Source organism: Histomonas meleagridis (genome assembly GCF_020186115.1).
Source record: "Histomonas meleagridis strain 2922-C6/04-10x chromosome Unknown contig_51, whole genome shotgun sequence".
NCBI classification, from domain to species: domain Eukaryota; phylum Parabasalia; order Tritrichomonadida; family Dientamoebidae; genus Histomonas; species Histomonas meleagridis.
Window position 1 is genome coordinate 287,007 of NW_027150894.1, and position 17,305 is coordinate 304,311.

The 17,305-nt window shown below is 32.7% G+C and overlaps 9 protein-coding genes across 9 annotated transcripts; 5 read left to right on the forward strand and 4 right to left on the reverse strand.

The window, feature by feature from the left end:
- Positions 1 to 1,840: 1,840 nt before the first annotated feature.
- GO595_007017 (60S ribosomal protein L9) lies at positions 1,841 to 2,410 on the forward strand (the record flags this gene model as incomplete). Its single annotated transcript, XM_067920435.1, has 1 exon — positions 1,841 to 2,410. The coding sequence occupies one exon, from the start codon at positions 1,841 to 1,843 to the stop codon at positions 2,408 to 2,410; it is 570 nt and encodes a 189-aa protein (XP_067772536.1).
- A 202-nt stretch (positions 2,411 to 2,612) lies between these two features.
- Positions 2,613 to 4,952, forward strand: GO595_007018 (WD repeat-containing protein 75-like; the record flags this gene model as incomplete). The annotated part of the gene is made up of 1 exon (XM_067920436.1): positions 2,613 to 4,952. One exon carries the CDS (start codon positions 2,613 to 2,615, stop codon positions 4,950 to 4,952), a length of 2,340 nt encoding a protein of 779 aa, XP_067772537.1.
- Positions 4,953 to 5,561: 609 nt separating this feature from the next.
- Positions 5,562 to 7,358, forward strand: GO595_007019 (intraflagellar transport protein 81-like; the record flags this gene model as incomplete). Its single annotated transcript, XM_067920437.1, has 1 exon — positions 5,562 to 7,358. The coding sequence occupies one exon, from the start codon at positions 5,562 to 5,564 to the stop codon at positions 7,356 to 7,358; it is 1,797 nt and encodes a 598-aa protein (XP_067772538.1).
- Positions 7,359 to 7,804: 446 nt separating this feature from the next.
- GO595_007020 (MBOAT family protein) lies at positions 7,805 to 9,199 on the reverse strand (the record flags this gene model as incomplete). Its single annotated transcript, XM_067920438.1, has 1 exon — positions 7,805 to 9,199. One exon carries the CDS (start codon positions 9,197 to 9,199, stop codon positions 7,805 to 7,807), a length of 1,395 nt encoding a protein of 464 aa, XP_067772539.1.
- Positions 9,200 to 9,333: 134 nt separating this feature from the next.
- GO595_007021 (HD domain-containing protein) lies at positions 9,334 to 9,984 on the forward strand (the record flags this gene model as incomplete). Its single annotated transcript, XM_067920440.1, has 1 exon — positions 9,334 to 9,984. The coding sequence occupies one exon, from the start codon at positions 9,334 to 9,336 to the stop codon at positions 9,982 to 9,984; it is 651 nt and encodes a 216-aa protein (XP_067772540.1).
- Positions 9,985 to 10,070: 86 nt separating this feature from the next.
- GO595_007022 (CMGC family protein kinase) lies at positions 10,071 to 11,042 on the reverse strand (the record flags this gene model as incomplete). The annotated part of the gene is made up of 1 exon (XM_067920441.1): positions 10,071 to 11,042. The coding sequence occupies one exon, from the start codon at positions 11,040 to 11,042 to the stop codon at positions 10,071 to 10,073; it is 972 nt and encodes a 323-aa protein (XP_067772541.1).
- Positions 11,043 to 11,539: 497 nt separating this feature from the next.
- Positions 11,540 to 12,571, reverse strand: GO595_007023 (CAMK family protein kinase; the record flags this gene model as incomplete). The annotated part of the gene is made up of 1 exon (XM_067920442.1): positions 11,540 to 12,571. The coding sequence occupies one exon, from the start codon at positions 12,569 to 12,571 to the stop codon at positions 11,540 to 11,542; it is 1,032 nt and encodes a 343-aa protein (XP_067772542.1).
- Positions 12,572 to 12,985: 414 nt separating this feature from the next.
- On the forward strand, positions 12,986 to 14,380 carry GO595_007024 (H-SHIPPO 1; the record flags this gene model as incomplete). Its single annotated transcript, XM_067920443.1, has 1 exon — positions 12,986 to 14,380. The coding sequence occupies one exon, from the start codon at positions 12,986 to 12,988 to the stop codon at positions 14,378 to 14,380; it is 1,395 nt and encodes a 464-aa protein (XP_067772543.1).
- A 380-nt stretch (positions 14,381 to 14,760) lies between these two features.
- On the reverse strand, positions 14,761 to 15,582 carry GO595_007025 (Myb-like DNA-binding domain containing protein; the record flags this gene model as incomplete). Its single annotated transcript, XM_067920444.1, has 1 exon — positions 14,761 to 15,582. One exon carries the CDS (start codon positions 15,580 to 15,582, stop codon positions 14,761 to 14,763), a length of 822 nt encoding a protein of 273 aa, XP_067772544.1.
- Positions 15,583 to 17,305: the final 1,723 nt, after the last annotated feature.

Here is a 17,305-nt window from a genome sequence, read left to right on the forward strand (position 1 = left end):
AAGTAATTGAACTATTTTTATTTTATTTTTATCCACAGCATTATGAAGTGCTGTATAAAATAATTTAAATAATTTCCAAATATTATTTTAAAATACGAAATTATTAAAATAAATATTAAATACAACAAATAATAATCTTTAGCATTAATATCAATTCCTTCTTTGTTAAGAAGTAATTTAACTATTTCTGTATGACCACGATAAGATGCTCCAATAAGTGCTGTATAAAATAATTTAAATAATTTCCTAATATTATTTTGAAATCCAAAATTATTAAAATAAATTTCAAATAAAACAAATCATTATCTTGAGCATTAATATCAATTCCTTCTTGTTGAAGAATAAATTCAACATATCCAACATAATAATAACGCCAATTACTACATGCTTTTATAAGTGTTGTTTGAAATAATTTTAATAATTTCCAAATATTTTTTTTTAAATATAAAATTATTTATGAAAAATTCAAAAAAAAATTATCAATATTTTTATAATTATAATCATAATATTTATATTTTATAAGTTAATCAAAAATTTCTTTATTCCTAGAATTATATGATTTTTCCAAAAAATTTAAACTTATGGGATTTTTTCCAAGAAAATATTGTAAGAGAAATATGTTTCTTGATTTAATAGAAGCAACAATAAGTTTTTTTGTAATTATCATTCCTTTTTCTACTAAAAAAGAAAAAATTTCATAATTATTATTCCAAATACATAACTTTCCTAATTTTTCCAAATTATTTATTTCAGTAATTATATTTTCATTAATATATTTAAAAACATCGTTTCTATGTAATCTAATTGCTGCTTCATATGAATCTTTAAAAGATGAATTATTTTGTTCACATAAATGAATGATTTCAACGTTTTCACCTGCAACAGCATATTGACCTGTATTTTCTAAATTTGCACCATTAATAAGTAAAAATATAAAACATTTAACAGATCCAAAAAATGCTGCATAATCAATTAATGTAACATTCTTTTGATTAATAAATGAACATCTTTCATAAAGTGATGGTTTAATTTTTTGATTAAAATTAAAATTTGTTTGTGATGATATTTCTTGAAGTTTTTCTATTTCATCATTTCGAATTATTTTTGCTATTTCATTTGGATTATGTCCCTCTTTAACATATTTTTTATGAAGTTCAAAATCATTCTTTGCTAGTTCTTCATAATTCTTTAAAAAATAATCATCAAAATTAGTATGTATTAAGTTATTCGATTCAAGAAATTGTTCAATATCTTTTTTATTAATCTTTTTATTGTTTGATAAATGATGTATAAAATATATATTATTTTTCTTGTCACATTGTTTGATCAAATAATTTATTTTCTATCATTTTTTCAATAAAATATCTATCTGTACTATTCGGGTGAAAATTTAGGCATTGAACACAAACATCAATGATACGACATGAAATTTTATATTCTCTTTCTTTTATTTCAAGCTCTTTTAAATACTCTATACATATCTCAATATAATCCCTTGATACAAAAAATGCAAACACAAATTGAAAAATTATGGAATTGAAATAAAATGGAAATTCTTTGGAAAAATATATATTAATGTTGATTCAACTGATTTTTTGATGTTATCTTCACATAAATTAAAAATAATTTGTTCAAGAGATTGTAAGTGATTAAAATTTTCATGTACTGAAATTGAATTTGAGTATCCTCAGCAAAATCATTCGAAGCAAACATGAAAAACAGTTATTTTCAAAGCTTAACAAAAAAGTTACCTTACAAACAAATGAATTCAATCAGATCGTTGTATAGTTCAAACAGACAACCTCAATTCGGGCGGTTTTGGTCAAGCTTCCTTTTTTAGATGCCTCGTCCAGTTTTGCATCAGGATCATCTCAAAATTGAAGAAGATGTTAAAATTACAATCAAATCTGGTGTTGTTACAGTAGAAGGCCCACGTGGAACCCTTACTCGTGATCTTTCTCATCTTAAGCTCGACATTGAATATAATGCCGAAGAAAAAACTGTTTTAGCACGCTGCTGGTTTGGAAACCGTAAGCTTGTTGCTCGTATTGGAACACTCTTTGGTCATATCAAAAATATGGTAACTGGTGTTACAAAAGGTTATCGCTACAAGATGAGATTTGTCACAGCACACTTCCCAATCAAGCATTCCATCGGTGACAACAAGGATTCCTTTAGCTTTACTCACTTCATGGGTCAACGTGAAAAGAAATCAGTTATTGCTCCAGAAGGTGTTAAAATCATGGACAGTCCAAACCAAAAGGAAGAAATCTGGATCGAAGGTAATGACATTGATAAGGTATCATTAGTATGTGCACAAATCCACCAACATACACATATCCACAACAAAGATCTTCGTAAGTTCCTCGATGGTATCTACATTTCTGAAAAGACTCATATCGTTGAGTAAACGAACATCTTCATTCACTTTTAAATTAATTTAATAATTTTAAAAAAATGTCAAAAAAAAATTTATCCAATGAATTAATTAAGAACTATTTACTTGAACTGTTCATAGCTAATGTTCAAATGTTTTGTTAAATCGTCTTTTTCCTTGTTGGCGAATTGACGAAGTTTGTTCGATAAAAATCTGTGGTCGGTTATTGATTCGGATGTCCTTTGTTGTTCGAAGGGTTGGTTGTGGGACATTTAATCCGAGAGCAATGTGCTTTTCCACAGACGAAAGGTTTCTTTTTGTTGGATGTGGAAATATTATAAACATCTACGACTTGCCTGATTTACAATTAATTGACCAACGGAATTGTCACAAAGGGAAAATTACAGCACTAGTGTGCACTGATGAAGTTTTGGTGTCAGCTGATACAGATGGGGTAATTTTGTTTCACCGATTTAATGAAATTACAATCATCGAAAAAGAACCTTTTGAAAGCTACCAGAACAAAGAACCAATTGAAAAGTTATTAATTCGAAACCGTACCTTATACTTTATATTTTATAGACATAGAATGTTTTGGATTAATGAATATCAGAACCCAGAATCCAAGTTTATAGTTACTCCTGATGTACAAAAGAAACTTACTGACCTTCATATATCACTTGTATATCGTCAACCATCATGGCTTAGATTTCATAATCTGGATTGTTTCGATATAAATAATACAGGCACAGAAATTGTTCTTGGTGATGAATGCAAATTACATATTTACAATTTTGAAACCAAAAGACATCAACAATTTAACTTACACAATCCAACCCGAATTTGTAAATTCCGTGGTCCAAATGCCCTTGTGTTCACACAAAACGGATATTTCATTCAGCTTGGAAACACCTTTTATAAAGATCATTGGCATTTTGTTTGTCCCAATGATTTTGTATTCAATAGTAACACCATTTATTCAGGTGGTACTGAAGGTGTTTTATTAACTCTTAACCAAGCGACACATAAGAAAACCTTCCTTCCACGTCTAGGTCTTACAATTGAAGGACTTGCGATAAGTAATAATTCCACATATATAGCATGCATTTCTGATAAGAACATTCTAGCGTTAATTGATCCATCCAATTTTGTTCGTCAGTCTATTTCTCATCTTTATGGAGAAGTATCATTTTCAAATGATATTATCGTATCACTTCGAAAACCTAACCTTCTACAATTCTTCGATTCTAAACATGGAAAATGCCTTGACCAACTTCAAGTCTCCTCTTACAACTGCAGAAATCCAGTTTCCATTTTTGAATTGACAAACGACTTTTTGATAACAATTGAGACGAACGATAGTCCCCATGAGCCAGCACTTACGATAGGACAAGATGTTGAATTTCATCATACAGTTCCTCAAGCAAATTTACAAGTACGAGATGAAAAACATGCAAATCTTTTAACTCAAAGAAGGATTGATGAGATCAAAAAAATTTTAAAAAAGAGATATGAACTTAAACAATATGAAAAAACAGAAAGGATTCGACCTAAATCTGTAGAATGTAACCCACTTGTATATACTTCCGATTCTTCGGATATCATTGGATATAGTGAAATTAAAATTTGGAGTAATAATCCAGAAAAAGATTCTTTTGAGATTCAACAATCATTTAGAATAACTGGTAAAAACGTTTCAACTCTTTCTATGCATCCAAGCCTTCCTGTTTATGCGATGGTTGTATCGAAAGAGCTTCAAATCTGGAAGAAATTTGAAAATTGGGAAATTCTGAAAACTAAAGACATTAGTGAACCACCCAATTCTATTACATGGTCCAAAGATGGTACTATCCTTATTCTTACCTACAATGACCGCATTGACATTTATGATGCCGAACTTTTAACGGTCATCTCTCAAAAAGTTTTCGAGTACTCAATTCTTAACGTCTACTTCATGAATGATTATGAAGTTATCATTCATTCTAAAATAGGTATATTAACATTTGATCTTCGATCGTTATCAATAACCAAGAAAATCTTTGCACAAGCACGCTGTTGTTCTGCCGATGAGAATTGTTATGCATTTGTCATCAACAAAGAAATTCCAATTATAATCCTTTATGCGAATGGGGAAATGAAGAGTTGGAACATGCCAACAAATGGCACTCCAATTCGAGCCATAAAAGTGTTAAATGAAAGCACTGGAATTCGAATTGTTGCAATTGATAATGATAACTTCATTTGGTCGATTGATCAATTCGGACCCGAAACAAAGGAAATTAAACGCGCAACGTTACCGCAACTTAAGCCAAGAGAAATCGTAAAGCCAAAGCAAATCGAAATTAAAGTCGATAAGACACAACAAATCATCGAATTGTTGGACGTGCCTTCGCACCAAATCCCTCCAATCGATGACCTGTGCGCGGCACTGTTCGGAATTGTAATCGATGAGAAGAAAGAAGAGGAAATAGTGTCGGTGCCAATTAAGTGCCAAGAAGTGGATGAACTCAGGGAAATAGGCGCATGCGCACTGGAAGCAAATGACATATCATTCTTAAGAAGTTTCTTTAGCTAGAGTAAATATATATTATCATATGCAATGTTTTATATAATATATAGAACAATGAAACATAAAAATGGAAATAATCAGAAAATGACTAAAAAAAAATTAAAAAATTCATTCCGATACGGGGAGTCGAACCCCGCTCCCGTGGATGAAAACCACATATCCTAACCGATGAACGATATCGGAATTCGAAAATGGATAAATAACTTAATTAATAATTGATTTTGAAAGGAAAATTAAAAAAGAAAATCAAAACTTTCAATATTAGAAAATGAACTTGCAACATAAAATGTACCAGAATAATATTGCTGATCAAACAGGTTTCAGTTAATAAAGATTTATTTTTATTTATTTCAATAATATATATTAAATATGTCTTTCCTAAATGAAAGAGATTTTTTGCATAAAAAAAAATTACATCTAAATGCTGGAAAAACTGTATTTATTTCTTAATGTTAAACTTTATTGTTATCCCAGTTGGTGGATATAATTGAAACGTTGGACATTAACGGTTATCAACGGTTATTCTCGTTAAAGGACGTTTGATTTACTCAAATGAATTTCGGCTCGAACAACATCGAAGAACAAATTGTCAGCTTATTAAAAAGACTTTTTGACATGAAATTTACTCTTTTCCAATTCTCTGAGCTTTCAGGGAGAGAACTTCTAGAATTATTCAACACAATTTTATACAAAATTAGTGATACTATGCCGGAGAAAATCGGAACAGAAAAAATAGAAGCAACGGTAGAACGTATGTCGGAATTTTTACGTGTTCTACAATATGAATTTCCTTGTGAACCTGAAGAATGGGATGTTCGATTTGGCAATGCAGACAAAGAACTTATTCATCCTGCAATGCTTTGGCTTCTTAATGACTTTGATGAGATGAAAAAGCGAGCCTACAAAGCCAAATTTTTTGAAGAAGTTCCAATTCCAGATGAAATCAAAGTTGATCCAACAGTTGCCGAACTTATTACACAACAAAACGAGCTTCGTGAGCAATTTGATGCAGCTTTAACCGAGTACAACGAAGTTGGTAGCACAAATGTAGATGAGCTCAAAAAAGTTATTCAAGAACTCGAATCCAACAAAGCACGAATAGCCACACGTATTTCCAGCTTTAAACGGAAGTTATCCAATGTTCCTAATATTGATGAACTTCTCAAATGGACGAGTAAAATCCGAGAAGAAAACGAACGAGAAGTTCGTCTTGAAGAACAACAACAAAAGCTTACTGAAGAAAAACGCCTTTTAATTCATCGTCAAGAAATTTCATCAAATCGAATCCAAAACATTCGAAGCCACATGGAATCGCAACTTATATCGTTACGTAATGCAGTTGCCGAATTCCGTAACCAAGGCAAGAACCAAAGTTCTTCCCCCAACGAAAAAAGTGTCGCATTCTGCCAGCAACAAGTTATAGCCGCTAATAAACGGCTCGCTCAAAAACAACGACAGCTATCGGACATTCAAAAAGCTCGAGCCGAAGCGGAGCAACAACTCCAAGAGAAGCAAGAAACAGGAGCAATAGAAGTGCCAACCGGAAAAGACTTTACTGCATTTGTCCGGACATTAAAAATCAAAAATGATAATTATAAAGAACTTCAATCACAACTCGCATTACAAAAACGAGAATTGGCTATAATGATGCGAACTGAAGAAATAGTATTACAACATCAAGAGAAATCTCATAAGGAAGTTCTGAAGATAGAACAACAACGTGGAGTTGGAGGATTTAGAGATGCAAGAGAAAAACTGGAAAAGGTATCAGCTGCTAAAGCAGATCTCGATGATCTCAAAGGCAAAACACTTGAAGAAATGAGTTCAATTGTCAAAGAAATTCAACAAAGTATTCAAGCTCGACAAAATGAGTTAAAACCGTATGTAGTACGACTTCAAAACCAACGTAAAGATACAGCGGCTGTAGAAAGCAAGTATTTGCAAGCCAAGAAACGATATACCAATGCAGTATCTGAATATGATTCTGTTTGCATGGAATTAGATGAAGAATCCAAGAAGCTGAGAGTTGATATTTCCAACTACCAATCGAAGTACTTCAGTATAATGACATTAATGCAAAGTTTGGAGCGAACGTTAAAGCGAGCAAATGATGAGAAAAACGCAATCGAAACCGGAAATCCGATTTCGAAAGACATGAAAACGTATTCGGACTTCTTCCAAAAGTCGGCGCACGTCATGAAGAAGCAAATGAGGGAGCTGAAGGAGCAAAAGAAAACAGTCGGAACGCAAAGCGAAACGAATCAGAAGCAATTGGACGCGTTCCAAAACTTAAGGCGACTGCTGCAGGTGAAGCTGGAGTGCTTGAAGGTGTCGAAGAAGGAAAAGGAAGAAAAGCTGAGTCAGGAAGAGAAAGAAAGACAAAACACAGAAGAAAGACTCGAAATAGTATAAATATTTTTAATGAAATAAAAAATTATTTATAAATTAGGAACGAATAAAATGTTTTGTTGCGTGAAATTAAATACAAAATGAAAATCATTTGGAAATGCAATGATAAATTTAACACATGCACAGGAATGCATTGAAGGAATTGGAAAACTTTGTATAGAAGCATTACTGTTTGATATTAATAATTATTGCAGCTCATATATTATTTTTAACTTTCATTTGGTTGGATTTATTGTAAATATTGTAAGCAAATTAAAATAAGTTATATAATTGATTTGAAATAAGTTTCAAACATATTCATTTCGATATCTATTCATTTTACCAAAGCGCTTAATTCAACGTAAAAAATTCTCACAACGCAAAAATACATTTATTACATTTATCGTCACAAATATTCCTAAGCGATTATTTTTATTACGTAAAAATAAATTCCATCCATATTAAAAAATTTATTCACTTTTTGGTTTTGTCTCTATTTTCTTCTTATCTTCATCTTTTTTATCTTCATTATTCTTCTTTTGAGGTTTCTTAATAATAAGAGATAATATTAACATAACACCATAAGTTCCAAATGTCAAAATTGTACCCAAGTAACCATTTGACCTTCTTACGAAGAAGAACGAGTCGAAAGTCCTATACCACCATGTCGAAGTCGCATTAAACATTGACATCCATATCCAAAAACGATAAATTAAACGTACTACTATCGGCCCGACATTTGCCACATCACCAAACATTTGATGTATTAACAAATCCGCTTTTTGCGCCGCAATCATTTCAGGCAAAAGAAGATAATAAACAGGATTAAAGCCATGCCACATTGCAGACACGCCAAGAACCATTGGATTTGCAAGCCAATATGGACAGCCATGATCAAGTAAAGGATATAATAAATATCGCTTCCAAAAGATATGCGCTGAATGATTCCATCGTTGAAGCCATATGGCAATGGTGTCACTTGTGAGAACTTCAAAGATGTTCAAATTGGAAATGTCATCAATTTCACATAAGCCTGATTCTCCTGCTCCAGTTTCATAAATACCAGCTTCAACTGATTGCCAGGCAACGAAGTATCGGATGGTATGGAAAAATGTACAGAAAATGGTTAAAAGTAATCTTATTATTGCGGGTGAATTAACATAGAAAGGCTTGCTATAGAAAGATATTGGCGTGATTTTCATGGCAACAATGGTAAGAATGACCCAAACTGGAATCATTATGAAGCGCTTTTTCGCATATTTATGTGATATTGAATCATCAGAAACATGTGGACGTGTGCCTGTTTCAAGAATGTATTCGTGTATCTTATAATTGAAGTTTGGACCTGATGTTGCACCATATGGTGTAAATGTGTATGATATCCATTCGACTAAACTCATCTTTTTATCGAGAGCTACACGTTCATGGAATGGACGTATCTTTTCTCCTTTCTTTAACTTCCTGCCATGGTAAAGATCTAAGGCCGTTGTCATAATTTTTTGGAACATTATTAAAGTCATACTGTTTACCATCCATTTCCATCCCTTAGCAATAGTAACCATACAGTAAACGTTAGAAGCAGAGCTGAATACAAAGCTATAAATAATTGTAATTAAAGGATTTAATTCGAGCATAAAATATGTTGAAACTGCCATAATAAGTGGTATGAAGAACTCGATACCGAACATTGCTATTGCGAGTGCTAATCCAAGAATAACATGAAACCATAAATTTTGTTTTCGGGATAATTTCGGTAAAATATAACGAGAAATCGGATATAACAAAACGTTAAAAACAATGATAATGAGCATTGGCCCAAATGTCTGAATTAAAGAAGCGATGGTATTGAGCAGGGGAGAACCCATGACGAGGCTGTTCGGTATGTAAAGTTTTGATTTGGCTGGACGGTTGTCACTTGACCAAACGAGCCACAATTTTGACCAAAATAAACTATTTAAAACCACTTAAAAAAACAATTTTTTACATCAAATGTCTGAGAATGAACAAAACAGTTAAAATTGAAGAATTTGTTCATAAAAAACTGGGCGTTGAAACTTCAGGCCATGACGTTTATCACTGCATACGTGTTAGAAACGTCGCTTTAAAGATTGCTGAGAGCGAAGGAAATTGTGATCTTGAAATTGTTTCTTGTGCTGCTCTTCTTCATGATATTACAGATTGTAAAATTTGTACTGACCAAGCTGGTGCTAGACAAGAAATGATTCAAGTCATGAAAGATGTTGATATATCTGATGAAAAAATATCTAAAATTCTTGATATAATTGATAATATATCATACAAAGGAGCTGGAGTTCCTACTCCAATGTCATCTATTGAAGGAAAAGTGGTACAAGATGCTGATCGTCTTGATGCAATAGGTGCAATTGGAATTGCTCGTTGTTTTGCTTACGGAGGGCATGTCGGTAATCCAATATACACTCCCAACGAAAAACCCGTTCTAAGTTCTACAGAAGAAGAATATCGAAATCATCGTGGATCAAGCATTTCTCATTTTTATGAGAAACTTCTCCTTCTCAAAGACCGTATGCAAACACAAAGCGGTAAAAGGATAGCAGAGTTAAGGCATCAGTACATGTGTGATTTTCTCAGTAAATTCTTTGAAGAATGGTCAGGCGCCGATACGATTTAATAAACAACTGAATTTTCAACCCTAATAGAAAATTCAAAGCAAAGCCGTTTTTCAGTTCTGAAAATATTCTATCATCCATTCGAACGTTAAGTTTCAGGTTCAAGAACAAAAATTTTGTTATTTGGGAGCTTTAAATTCCCTTTCCTAATGCCATCAAAGAAAGGATGATTTAAGCACTGTTCAGCAGTGATTCGTTTTGAAGGTGAATATACAAATATATGTTCAAGCAAATCAAGCAGTTGGGGATCAGCATTGCTTGATAGTGCTTCTTGAATTGGTCTTCTTTCTCTTTTTATATTAGGACATACCTTTGAGTTCCCATATTCATTTAAATCAGATTCAGTTGGGGTTCCAATAATGTTTATCATGGAACGGATCATATAATCATTGGACTTACCACGAAAGATTGGTGTTCCACCATTGACAAACTCAGCAACGATGCATCCAGCTGCCCATATGTCAACTGGATAATTGTAATACCGACAATCAAAGAGGAGTTCCGGGGCTCTATAGTTACGTGTAGCTATGTAGGAAACACTGGGTTCATTAGATTGAATTTTCTTGGCTGATCCAAAATCACAGATACCCAGTTTTCCATTTTCAGGATTTATGAGAATGTTAGATGGCTTAATATCACGGTGGCATATGCCGATCTTGTGTAGATATGAAAGAGCTCGAAAAATTTGATATGAAAATATTTTGATAATGTCATTACTAATATTACCTTTTTCTTTCCGAAGGTAAAAAGATAGATCTGTTGGAAAACAATCTGTTATTATATGTAAGTATAATTGTTGTGGTTCACCTTCAGTTGTAACATAATAATCGATTAGCTTGAGACAATTTGGATGATTTACTTCTTTAAGTATAGAAAGCTCTCTGTTTTTATAGTGTGGGTCCTGCAGAACTTTTTTTATAGCATATAATTTACCATCTGCTGTTTGAGCTTTAAAAACAGTTCCAAATGTTCCCTTTCCAATTACAATTGCTTTTTCAAATTCGCCAATTTTCTCTTTAGAGCTTTCATTTTGGAAAAATGCCAAAGAGCCAATCTTCATTGGAGGTACCTTAGCTAAGGCCCTTCGTTTTTGTGATAAAAATAATCGTTCTTATGTAAACATCAGAAAAAACCACCGGATTGCATTCAAAAAATTTACAACATGTGTAAAATTTCAAATTTTTTTGGTTAATTTAACCAGAACAAAAAGAAAATCATTGAATGAGCAATAACGTGATCAAAACAAAGCAGATGAGATAAGAGCCAATTTTCAATAATACTTTAATAAAATCTCATATATAAGCTACTCTCTTATATATAAGCTCAAGATGGAATAATTTTAAGGAGCACAAAGTCTCCAAAAAAAATTAAAAGATAAAATGTATTTAAAGAAAACCATCAGTTTCAATGTGCTTTCTTATCATCAACTAAAATGGCATTTTTTTCAATGTTTTATGGAATCCGCAAAGGAATTGTTTTACACGATTTTCTTTAAGCAAATACTTCATGTTGATTTTATAAAATTATTTTTAGTTCTATAAATCATGAAAACACATTTTATTTTTGTGCAAATGGGTCATTAGCAAATGGATCTACAGGCGGAGTACCTTTTACATTTGCAGCCGCAGCAAACGGATCTACATTTGGAGTAGCCGCGAATGGGTCAACAGATGTATTACCAAATGGGTTAGCAAACGGATCTACGTTTGAAGCGGCAGCAAATGGATCAATCTGTGTATTGCTTTGTGAGGCAGTAGCAAATGGATCAACTTTCATATTATTTTGTGAAGCATTTGCAAATGGATCTTGGTTAAATGAGCTAAAATTCCATCGATTGCTCATATCTTTATCAACGGGATCTACTTTTTCAGGTGATTTCTCTTCTTCTCCATCAAATTGAAATCCAATATTAGGGTTTTTAAAGTCAGAGCTTCTTGAAGAAGATACTTTATCTTGGATGACTTTTGTTTGCTTTACATTCTCAAAAAGTCCAAACGGATTATCAAAATTGACTGTGTTTGTTTGGGTTTTGATTTCCCACTTTTTCTCGATGAGATCTGGGAAATAAGAATACAGCTTTCCCAATAGTTCTCGAGCTGTAGGTCTTTCATTTGGGTTCGACTTAAATATGCACCTTACAATTTCTTTGAAACTTGGATTGATCTTTTTACTTTCGGGCCATTTGTAATTTATATTTAAAATTTGAAGATTTGATTCTGGAAAAGGATCTTGGAATGTACAAAGCTTATATAAAATACATCCAAGTGCCCAAATGTCAGACTTTGAATCAATTTTTTGACCTCGATATAAATCACACATTTCTGGTGATCGATATATTGGTGTAGTATTTTTTTCTATATCTAATGAAGCTTCATTAAATTCATCAGTATTTGCCAAATCATATACTTTATTTGTGGCTGATCCAAAATCACATAATTTCCATTTTCCTTCATTCCATAATACATTTTCTGGTTTTAAGTCACGATGGATAATTCCACAAGAATGAATAAAGTTAACAGCTTCACAAATCTGAGAGAAAATTTCAACAATTTTTTTGTCATCAAATCCTGTTCCGAAAACTTTGTTCATTTGGTTAACCAAATTATCTTCACAAAACTCCATCAAAATTATCATTTTGTTTTCATTTTTGTTTTCAATCATTCCATAGATTGAAACAACGTTTTGATGTAATGAACATTCATAATGATATTTGTATTCATTAGATGCCATTATATAACGTTCTTTATCAGGTACTTGTAAGATCTTGAGTGCACAATTTTTCCCATCAGAATCTTTTGCTAAGTAAATAACACCATAACCACCTTCAAATATTTTTCGGTCGATAACTAAATGTTTATCTTTAAATATAAATTCATTCCCAGTGAGATCGCCTCCAAACGAACCGAACATTTTTTGACAGCCAGATTTAGGTGAACATTTTACGTTGTAAACGTGAACGGAAACGGTTTGGGGTGCCCCTACAATACGTTATCCTCCAAAAAAATGTTATTTTCCCTTGGCTCAGAAAGAAAATTTTCTAATGTTATAAAAAATACACCAGAAGAAGTAGGGCCTGGGAAATATAATGTTACGTCTGAAATTGGTAATAAAAAGAAAATGAAGGCTCCATTTGGATCGAGAGCTTCACGTGATATGTGTCTCACAAAAACAGACGACAACCCAGCTCCAGGAAAATATGAAGCTAAACCTCTTAATCAAAGTGTGGCAATAACATCGGTTTTTAATTCAGAAAGTAAAAGAGATGTTTTCCCAACAATATCAACACCATCACCTGCACAATATGGACACATCGAAGAATGGGTTGGAAAACATCCAAAAAAAGTATCAAGAACAAATCTTCCGACAAGAAAAACTTCAAGTGGTTATGTTGGACAGGATGTAATTGGGTACATTCAAAGTGGTGATGGTAATTGGGTTCCTGTGAAACAGGTTAAGCATGGACCAGAATGGATTGGGCCAGGTTCGTATGATACCAATAATCCCAAAAAAACATCTTTATCAATTTCTCTCGACAGGAGCAGTAAACGCGATTTATTTCTTAACAGAGAAAGCAATCCTGGTCCAGGGTCTTATTCGCCTTCAGATATCAACTCCAAAATTCCTGTTGCAATATCACCTGTTCCTAGAAACAATCGCGTATCTGATGGTGGATCTTCTGGCTTCGTTAGCCCTAAAGTTTGGGTTACACCAGAGCAAGAATCAAGTCCAATGTTCAAATATCGCGGAGAAAGAAAAATATTCGACACACGGGATTCGACCCCGGGCCCTGCAGCATACTATCGTTATAACCGCCGTCAGAATTCTATCGGCGGTGGTTTTGAGCTGTATTCTGATCGTCATTCGCTTCAACCTCTTAATCGCAACCCAGGGCCAGGTTCTTATAATACCAACTCTAAGTGGGTTAAAAATAAACATAGTGCTTTACCAAGGGCTCAATCGCGTTCGGTGGATTCAAAAGAATGGGTTCCTGGACCAGGTAAATATAATACAACTCCACTTTGGGATCATGAATATCGTCCTAGTAGCGTCTTTAAGTCATGCGCATCACGCTCAAGGAAAGTTGATAACTCTAATCCTGGTCCTGGAAGTTATTCACCACAAATCACAGACTCAGCACATCATATACCAATGTCAATCCATGAGTCAAGGTTTGAGAAACATGGAGATTGGATTGAGTCATCTAAAATAGAGACACCATCTCCAGATTCATATCAGAAATTAGATAGTGATCTCGAAAAAGGAAGAACAATTCCAAGAACTTACCGAGAAAATAGAAATGTGGACAATTTCCCTGGGCCAGGAGCATATAATGTTGTCCATGGATCATTTAAAACAAAATCTCATAATGCTGCTGCGATTCAGGATATGAGCGACTGATTTTTGTTATAAATATTTTTGTATTCGATTTGTTACTGTTTCGTTTTCATCTTTTTGTAAATTATTTCGCTTAATTGCTATAAATTTTAGTTATTTTTTTGCAAGATATTTGCAACGTAAAGAAGATAATTGATATAAAAATCAAATCTTTTATGCACAATTTGTTCTTTTTTCTTTTCTTAATAAATTCATCTAAGAAATACAACTTAAAATGAATTTGGATAAGGAAAATTAATGAGTTTATATCAAACTTCATTCAGATTTTTTACACTTCAAATAGAAAATATTAATTCCAACAGTAAAAATATTATAAATCAAAATAATCTTTTTTCCAAACGATAAATTATATATTACATTTTATTTTCGCTAAAAGTTATTTCTCATGGTAACGACAAATTTCCTCTCTTTACAATCAGCGGAGGAGCTGTTGCATCTAATGTTGAATTGAACAATGGAAAATTAATAGGAAACATGGAAATCGGATTAGAGCCGTCAAATGTAGGCGCGAGGCTTGGGAGCGTGATGTGTGTCTTATTTGTTGTTGTTGTTGTTTGAGGTTCTGATATTTTATTCTGATTTGAAATTCGTTTTAATTGAAGATATCTGTGTCTACATTGCAAGTCTGTTCTCCCTGGAATCTGTGATGCAATTCTTCTCCAACCATATTCGCCCAATTGATTAACAATATTTATGAGTTTTTGATCTTCTTCAGCTGACCATGGCTCTCTTGAAATGGCTGGATTAAGGGCACGCGTCCACCTTTGATTACATTGTGATGAGGTTCTTCCATTGCCAACAAATGCAGAAATCATTACCCAATCATGTGTGCCATAACGAGAAATTGCTGTAAGTAAACGCATGTCTTCATCTGCTTTCCATACAGCACTCTTTTTTCGAGTTGGCATCAAAGCTGTTTTAAGATTATCAACTGTCAGTTTTTTGACGGGAAGAGGCTTATAACCAGATGCCTTAACATGTGCAAGTTTTGTTATTACAGTTGCTGGACATGAGCATTCGGAAAATACTGTTAATGCGGCAGTCATAGAAATCTTATTTTCGAAAAATCCCAAAGCTATATTTGCCAATTTCTTTCTAACTTCATCGCCAAGTTCAGGTGCGGATATGTTCAACTCTTTTTCGATAAATTCTTGCATACAAATGTTTTCAGGCTTTGTAATGTTTCCAGATTGGTAGAGGCTCATTTGGACTTTCAAATTTGAGCAATATTGGTATTCAAAAAGGTAGATAAACAGAAAAAACCTTTCAAATATGTTGCTCCACAAGGTCCAGCATTTTGTTTGAAAATTAATCGTTTGAGTACAAAAATATTTTATAGAATTCTATCGTTATCCATAAAGCTTTTATTCTATGAGATCTCTCAAATATATCAAAAAGTGGATGTGCTATCGTTAGTTCGGTTAATTATGCTTTGGGTGTTGCCACTCCTTTTTATCAGGAATTGTAACATAGTTCCATTTGACATCCATGGTGAATTTAAGGAAGTTCAAACAGATGAAAATGGGTGGGCATATTTCGGAGTAGGTTTTGGTGACTTCGGACATACTGTAAATGTTAAAGCATATTCAGGAAATAACCAAACAGAAGAAATATATTATAACTATGGCCATGAATGTCCAACTACCAACAGCACAAAAGTTACCTCAAACCAAGTTTTTCTTTCTGATTCATCCCAATATGCAATTTTTGGATTAAAAGCAAAACCAAACGAAAATATGAATGTATTGCTTGCAAGCAATGTCAAGCCTATTCATCCTAACTCTGCAACTGCTTTAGTTTATTCATTCTTTTTTTTCTTTGCAGCTAACGTAGCTATTGCAGGAATCCTTCAATTCTTTTATTATAGATCATCAATGAATCCTACGGAGTATCAAAACTTGAACCAAGATGAATAATTATCTTTGAATAAATTCTATATTCATATAGAGACCGTTTAATTTTAACGTTTTTTGATGAGATTCTAAATTTAAAAAAAAAAAAAAAACATTTTTTTACTTTACATAGTTTTTATTCATTCGATTTTAGCTCATTTGTTATTTTTTCAATGAGTGTATTATTAACAAAAAAAATCAGAAGAACTTCACTGAAATCAATCAAAGAAGCATCAGCCAATTTTGTAATTCCCTTTGGATTAATAATGACTCCATTTACTCTGAAAATGGTCTTTCCTATGTTTTCTAAGTAGAAGTTACAATCTGGCATAAAATGAAGAATTGCATGAACTCTAGAAACATGATTGCAAACATTTGGTTCACAAAAAGAAAGATTAACATTAACGCAGTCACACTGAGATGACCTACCTATTGTAATGTAACAACTTTTCATATGAAAACGTAATCTTTCTGTCATCAAAATTGCAAGATCATTTTCCTCAAAAATCCCCATGGTCAAAAAAGGAAGTGATTTTGTTAGAGATGAAATTTCCGGGTCTATTCGTTTGTTAATTATAGTTCTGTTTACATTATTAAATGGACATGTTGAAGTTGTTAAAAGATGCACATTGGATGAAACATTTTTAGCTTTTTTGGAGTGAAGTTGCATATCATTGATTACACATTGTTTTGCGTATTTTTTAATTATGGTTTTTGTTTCTTTTGGATTCATTTGTTTAATGGCTGCAACTCTTTTGCGAAGAGATGCCCTTGTGCGGAATTGCTTAAAAACATTTGGGTTTGCCTTTGCAAAAGCTTCAACTGAATCAAATTCATTTGATTGCGAATAAAGCAACAATGCAAAATCTTCTTCTACAGAAAATGGAGGAACATCAACCCTCCCTTGCATTTCATTTGGAAATCCATTGATGAGTAAATCGTTGAATATATCTTCAATTTGTTTTTGTGTGAATTTTTCAAGCCCAGGTACAAATACTTGACAATATGGCAAACCATACCCTAATACACCATTTAT